The following is an 8,255-nucleotide window of genomic DNA, read 5'->3' on the forward strand; positions in this document are numbered from 1 at the left end:
AGTCACTCGGGCGAGCATTCAGGCGTGAATAAACAAAAGTGGGGCGGACTATAATGAGTTAGGTCCCACCCGCCGTCAGCCACGAAGTCGGCACTATAGAAGAGTTTCACTGTATATCTAAACGAGTAAATTTTGATTGCTTCGAATCATAAATCAATCAAAAATATAATCTGATCATATAATTATGTCATTTTTGTTTGGCTCCGTGCAGAATAGAAAAAAAATCAACATGGATGAATTCGATTTCGATGACTTTGATTTGGATTATGGATTAAACAATTTATTTGATTTTGATAATGGATTGGATGCTGAATTGTATTCAAATGATGGATTAAACTATGGATTGCGTGTGGATGATAGATTGAACCGTGAATTGGACTCGGACGATGGATCCAACCTTGAATGGGATTCGGACAATGAATTAGATTTTCACAATGGATGGGACGAATTCTTAGATTTTGATGACAGATTGTATGTCACAATCCATTCATTATTTTAACTAATAAATTATTGTAACAGATACTGTTTTCAGTTTAAACTTTGTAGTTTTTTGTGATTAAGAGTGATGAATACCCAAGAATGTTATTTATCACGAAGGCACGAAGAAAGAGGGAGTGGGGGTAATCTGAGAGCCACATTTGCAGTGGCCGGCGGAGGAAGTATGTGTGACAATAAACATAGTTTTATTTTACATTTCTTTTAAGGTTATGACCTTGAAGAATAAAAAAATAAAAATCATAATAGTAAAATATAACAAATATTCGCGAAAATATGTTAAGGGCCGTTTAAAAAATTCGTCACTCTATTTGAACCCCTTCTACCTATTCAAAATTAGCCTAATTCTGAACAAAATAGTTCAATTTTCCACAAATTAGTTTAATTTTCAACAAAGGCTTTCAGCTTTGAACTAAGTGGATGGTTAAAAAAAGGAATAATTAAAAACGGAATATTTAATTGTTAATATTTTAATTAAAAAAGTCGATTTTAATTTTAATCTTAATTTGAATTACAAAATACAAAGTTTTATATTTGGATCCTCAATTAGGAGATTAATTTCAAACTAAACAGTTAAATTTTTTTTAACAACAGAAATCGAATTTCTACCAAAAGAAATTATTATGCAAATAAAAACTATAAATTGTCTAAAGAGAGTTTAATTTTCTATGGAAAAAGATTTTTCAGTTGAGTAATAAAAAATATTTTAACCAAGTTGTCTAGTTTTGAAACAAAATAGAGCAAATACTTTAATTCTGAACTGAAAAGTATCAATTTTCTACCAAAGAATACCGTATTTTTACAAAATTATTCAATTTTTATCTAAATAGATGATCTTTATTCTATAAAATGTACATTTTTAACCAATAATAAAATAGTTAAATTTTCAATGATAAAAAAACAACTAGTTATGAACCAAAAAAAACAAACTAATATTCAAAGAAATAGATAAATTTTCTACCAAATAGATAAATCTACATTTAATAAAATGTTTTTTGAACAAAGTAGTTCAAATTTAAAACAAGCAGCCTAATTCTCTATCAAGACCATTAATTTTCTACAAAAAAGAAAAATTATAACAAAATACATAAATTTTCAAGCAAATTATTGTGTAATTATCAGCTGAAGAAGACATAATTTTCAATAAAATAGTTGAAGCTTCAACCAATAAAAATGAATGCTTTATAAAGTGATTAAAAATCACCTTCATTTTATTATAGTTATAAGTAATGGAAATTTTTTAATATTTATAGTTTCATTTTATTTTTATTTTGGTTACATTTTCGACGACTATGTCTTATTTTTAAAGAAAAAATTACAATTTTATTAATGTGTTGGCTCTATTCTTAAAGTTTTTTTTTGAAATTATATAGCATCACTTTGTTTCGAAAATAATTTCTTTTATTATAATAATAAGCAACACAAATTTGAATAATTAGAAATTTATTTTGCTTCCATTTAAATTTTTAAAGACAATTACAGATTTGTAATTTTAACTAAAAAGCCACAAAGAATGTATTTGCAATCAGTCTTTCCTACATCAATTTACAAATTTTCAATAATTGTCAATTCATTAAACAATTTTCACTAACATATTCAGAGTTTGACAATTTTTTCCAACAAATAGGTTTAATTTGTTTATGGAGTCAACTAACAATGTCCATCCGATGAAACTTTTCTATTTGGTTTTTTAGATTTACAAGAAATAATTATTTAACCAACTTTCAGAAACAAATTCAGTGTTTCACAATTTTCCAAATAATAGGGTCAATTTTCAACGTAATTAACTAAGAATATCTTTCCGATGATTTTTTGTCATGCTTTGCAAATTTTCAAGATTTATTAATTATTTAAACAGTTTATGTGAGAAAATTAAGAGTTTGACTATTTTTGAAGAATAGGCTTTATTTTTTACGGAATCAACAAAGAAAGCATTTCTAATAACTTTTTGCTACGATACATTGAAAATTTGCAATAATGATGAATTATTAAAACAAGTTTCATTAAAAAATTCAGAATTTGACTATTTTTGCGCGTATGAGGTTCTAGTGTTGTTGCATCTTCAGCCAATAAGATTAATTTTGTATAGTTGAATTTTCAACTAAAAACGATCAATTTAAAAAAAATGGATTAGTTAAATTGTCAGTTAGGAAAATCAATTTTCAATTAAAAAGCGAATTTTCAAAAAAAAAAGTTTAATCTTAAATTTTAGTCGAATTTTCGACCAAATGCGATTAATGTTTGCGATGGTTGAAAATTCACCATTTTAATTAAAAATTCATTCCCTCCGTTCACAATTTTGAGATATGTGGTTTAAAATCTGTTTTTTCTTTGGATGAAAACGATTTTTTTTTGTCGAAAATTTAACTATTTTTTTAAAAGTTTGTTTTTTATTTGTTGGAAAATAATTGTGTTTTTAAAACTTAAAAGGTAACTATTATTGTATTTGGTTCAATTTCATCTTTTTAATTCAAAATTCAATTATTCTAGTTAATGATTCATCATTTGAGTAGCAAATTTATGTTTCTGATTTAAAATTGTTCCAAGTCAGAATTCGCCATAACTTTAAAGTTCCCTATTCGAATTCAACTATTTTTCTAAAAATCCTACTTTTATTGTTGAGAATTAATTTTTTAACTGAAAAATTAATTCTTTTTTTTTTGGGTAGAAAATTCACCTTTTCCAGTTCAAAATTTAAAAATTTTAGATGTAAAGTCTTTTTAAATTGAAAGATCATTTAATTCATTAAAAATTAACACATTTGGTTAAAAAAATTCACTTCTTTGGTAGAAAATTATTATTTTTCGAAAGTTAATCTCCTTGTTTAAAAATTCTTCTTTAATAATAATTGATTGTACAACATAATTGATTGAAAAATAAACTCTTTTGTTGGAACTTTTCTTTATTGAAATTTGATCGTTTCAATAAAAAATTCATTTCTTTGATTGAAAAATATGCTATTTTATTGCAAAATTGTTTCTTGTTTGGATAAAAAGGAATTTTTTTCAACCGAAAACTTTAATATTTTTTTCTTTTTTGGTTGCAAATTAATTTTCTTAATACTTCATTATTATTTATGTTTTAGTTGACAACTTATCTTTTCTGCTAAGAAGTATTATTTTTTGGGTTAAAAGTTCTACTATTTCAGTTGAAGGTTCATGATTTTATTTGAAAATTTATCATTTAAGATGAAAATTATATTTTTTACTAGATATGTAACTATTCCGTTAAAACTCATGTATTTTGTTAAAAAATTATATTTTTCGTAGAAAATTATTATTTTATTTTAATATTAATCTTATGATTTAAAAATTCATCTTTTTGCTTAAAATTTCAAGTATATTAGTTAAATATTCATAATTTTATTTTTAAAAACGTCTGCTTGATTATAACTACAGTATTCCAGTTGAAAATTAATAATTTTATTTAAAAATTAATTCATTTTATAATTTTTTTCTCTCTTGTGTTGAAGGTTGTTCAGAATTATTTGCGTACCTTTACTGTCTCGAGATCCACACCTTCTTCGTCTAAGAGGGCCATTCTTAGTCACTTGTCCCGGAATGTGATAAATAATAAAATGCAAAAAATTAATTAATTTTATTTCGTGTCCCAAAAAATAGTTTTATACAAAAATAAACTTAATTATCTATACAATTTTTAGATGATAAATATATGAATAAAAATCAAAATATTAATTTTCAGCGAAACAGAAAACCAATTGCATCCAATTATATTTCGGACAATTCCACGGTACTCTATTCCTAAAGAACTTGCCGAAGTATTGAAAGAAAATCTCAAACTATACAATGGCATTTCTGATGAAAGCCTAGAATATCTCAGTTTGCTTAGAGATTTACCCGACGTACAATACATCAAGGGCACAAATTATTTAGAATTTCTAGAACTTCTCCTTCATCTCGAAGAATATTACAGTAAAGAATCTGCTGTCCAGATATTTCGGGACAAAATCAATCGAACAGAATCTTTTCTACATTCTGATCGGGTTGACATTAGAATTCCTTTAAAACTTTTGAATAAAAATTTAAAAGATTCTTTAAAGCCCAATAACATCATAGAAGTTCAAGAACTTGAAAGTCCTACAAAATACAATTCAGTAATAACGGAGGTGGGTCTGAAACAGAATATCGTGAACGTGGAAGCAACATCTAGGTAAGTTAGAAACAAAAATGTTTATGCAATATATGTACGTTTTCCTCGATTTTTGGGCGTTGTTTGGAGCAGAAAAGTAGGGCATTGTTGGTGGTGAGGTACTTTATCGCCCTAGGATGAGAAAGTGCACTTTATTGTCCGCGCAATCAGCGCGCGCACGCGCGTTTTTTTCTTCGATCTACGCGGCTGGTAACAGGAGGGGAGGAGGGCGTAGTGGTGGCAATCTTACAAAACTTAGATCACCTTTAATACTTTTAGTCCGTTTCCTGATCAAAAAATCTGAACAAAATTTGCGAATTTTGACAAATTTTTAACTTTTTATTGAAGATTTTATTTTGTTGAAAGTTCAATAAAAATTTGACAATTTTGCAAATCACATTTTTATTGAATTAGCACTCATTCCTCTAATTATCTCTTTTTACAAAATCCTTTCTTCCTTTTTGTCAAGAAATTTTTCCTTTTTCCCCTCCTTCACCCTTTTTTGGATTTTTAATTAAAAGCGAACTGACTGAGTACAACTTAATAGGACGATTCAAAAATTTTTTTTAGAAATTTTCGATTATATTTTTTGTTCGGAATACTTCTCGTTTGTTTAGAAATCCTAATATTGGATTGAAAATTTCGTTACTTCACTTGAAAAAAAAAACTATTTTGTTAAAATGTAATATTATTCTTTTATTTAACTGCTTGGTTACAAGTTGCACTACTTTATTGAACATTTTTTTTTTTTGGTTCGATATTCATAATTTTAGCTGAAAATTCAATCATTTGATTAAAAATTCAACTATTTTGTAGAAAATTAGTTTTTATTTTTGGACGACGTATTTACTTAAACTTACAATTTGGCTTCCAGATTTGGCGCAAAATTAATTCTTTTGATTAAATATTTATATTTTCTGGTTTCACATGTTTGATTGGAAATTCATCTATTTTGGTCGAGGATAACTATTTTGTTGAAAATTCGTATTTTTTGTTAAAAAATAAGTTACATTCTTTAAACTACTTTTTCAACAAATAATTTTTTTTTCTTATTTGTGGATTCATAATTTTAGTTCAAAATTCATATTTTCGGATTAAAAATTGAACTGTTTTGTAGAAAATTCGCCTTTTTGGATTTCAAATTCAATAGTTGGGTATCAAATGTAACTATTCAAATAAAAATTCTAATTTCTTGTAAAAAATTCTAGTACATGGCTTAAAATTAAACTATTTTTATGAAAATTAAATTATTTCGTAAATACTTAACTTTTTAAAATAAAAATCATATTTTAGGTTAGAAAATTCAACTATTTGTAGATAAATTCCCTTTTTTGTTTTTAAAATTAAACATTTATGTAGAAAATTGACGTGTTTTGTTATAAATTTGTTTTATTTTTAGTTATATTCGATTAGTGCAAAAATGGTCTTCGTGGGTTTTAAATCCATTGCTTGAAAATACCATTTTTTGTTGAAGACTATTTTTTTTTACTGAAAAATTGATGCTCCTATTTTTTGCAAAAAAATCTAAATATTTCACTTAAAAAATCGACTACTTAGTTTTCTGGAAAATTTTTTTGTTTTTAATTTAAAGTTAAACTATTTGGCCTATAATGCAATACTTTGTTTGAAAATCAATTTCGTTGTAGCTTAAAATTCATTGTTTTCAGTTGAAAATTAATTTTACAGTACATTAGTTTGATTAAAAGATTAAATTTTAAATTTTATTCCGTCAAAAATATAATTCTTATATTTTCAGTTAAAAATTATTTTTCAATAAAAAAATGAATTCATAACCAAGAAGATGAATTTTCAAAAAATAAGATTAATTTTGCATTTTAAAAAAACACCATTTTCTAGCCAAATACTTGAGGTTGCTACCAGATAGTTGAATTTTAAGTTGAAAAAAATCTTGGAACCAAAAGAAAAAAACAAATTTTATCAAAATAGTTAAATTTTTGACTCAATTTTTGGAATTTTTACAAGTCTAATTAAGTTTTGGACCAAAAAACATGATTTTCCAACAAAACATGTAATAATTGATATTTCAACCAAAAAAATTCAAAATTTCGAAATACAAAACAGTTGACTTCAAAGAAAAATACGTATTTTGAGCCAAAAAAATTCTCATTGAAAAAAATACATTCTGAACAAAATAGTTTAATTTTTAATATAATATTTTAATTTTCACAAAAATTTTTTAACCGTCTACCAACATAGGAAATTTTTTTAACTAAACGAGTTATTTCTAAAAAATGTTTATTATGAAAAATTGCAAAATTTGGCTTCAAAATATTCTACGTCCGTTTTCGAAATTCTATGAACTGTCCTCAAATCCTTTTCAATTTTCTCATGGAATTCATTTTTTAAAATGAAAAATTCTTCGAAATTCACCATCAATCTCAAGAAAATTTTATTATTGAAACCTTTCAAAATTCTTAAAAAGCTTGTACATTTTTTTCGAACTCTTTAAAAATCTACATTTTGTTAATTTTTTTTTAAATACCAAGATTTCAGTTATTTTCGAATCCTTTCAAAACTTCTTAATATATTTTAATATAATTCAGTTTTCCAAACATTTTTAAAATCCTACTAAAATAAAAATAAATTTTCCTAAAACTTTCCAGATTCTTTTCCAAGATCCTTTGAAATCTGCAAGCCTTTCAAGTGGTAGAAAAATGTTAAGACCAGAATTATTGTCCGATATTGAAAAAAAAATTTACTACCAAAATTTTTATTTTTATTAATATTGTTTCAAACAATTTATATTATTATTATATTATATATTTTATTATTATATTTATATTATATTATTAATGTTTTTGCGAATTGTTTCACTAGGTGTAATTGATTATCATATTTTCATAAATGTAATTGCAGTTTCGTGAACATTTATCAAGAAGAATCGGAATATATCGTCAAGTTGAACATTTCAAATTGGCCAATTCGCGTGTGTCATTATGCGATCAGTTTACTAGATGAATCCAAATTGTCTTCGCTTTTGAATCCAACCCCGAGGGAACTTTGCAGAGAACCGTTTCCGTAAGCAAATTTGAAATTTATTATTTTTTTTTATATTGAACTTAGCAAATATCTCAGAAAATACTCAATAAAAAAGGGCATGAATTTTCAAGTCAAAAACTTTTGAACAAAAGAGTCCATTTTCAACCAAATAGTGAAATTTTCTACAAAACAAACAAAATTTGCAACCCAAGAAGAAAAATTTGCGAGAAAAAAATTTCAAAATGATGGAATACTTTAATGTTTAGTTCAAGTGTTGAGTTTAAAAAAAATATTTAAAAATTGACAACGAAAATGATAATTCTTCAACTGTTATAGTTAAATTTTCACTGTGAAATAAGTAATTTTTAACTGATAAAACACATTTTCAAACCTAAAAGGTAAATTTTTAACAAAACATTCGAATTTTTCTATAAAAAGATAAACTTTCAGAAAAATTGAATAGGTGAATTTTTAGCTTAAAAGTTTTCTACAAAAAAGTAAAGTTTTTAATCAAAGCGATGACATTTCAGCTGAAATGAATTTCAACGAAAATATTCAATTTTCGGTTAAAATTGTTTAATTTTCAACTTAAAAAAATGCATTTTTATCAA

General features: G+C 25.0%; 1 protein-coding gene across 1 annotated transcript in view; it reads left to right on the forward strand.

Moving 5' to 3' along the window:
• Positions 1-229: 229 nt before the first annotated feature.
• LOC117173891 (putative helicase MOV-10) overlaps positions 230-8,255 on the forward strand; it is a 23,976-nt gene continuing 15,950 nt past the window's right edge. The window contains exons 1-3 of the mRNA XM_033362537.1: positions 230-471; positions 4,198-4,665; positions 7,522-7,683. Coding sequence (XP_033218428.1) covers positions 230-471; positions 4,198-4,665; positions 7,522-7,683 — 872 coding nt within the window. The remainder of the gene's footprint in view (positions 472-4,197; positions 4,666-7,521; positions 7,684-8,255) is intronic.

Source organism: Belonocnema kinseyi, chromosome 5 (assembly GCF_010883055.1).
Source record: "Belonocnema kinseyi isolate 2016_QV_RU_SX_M_011 chromosome 5, B_treatae_v1, whole genome shotgun sequence".
In the NCBI taxonomy this organism is placed as follows: Eukaryota; Metazoa; Arthropoda; class Insecta; order Hymenoptera; family Cynipidae; genus Belonocnema; species Belonocnema kinseyi.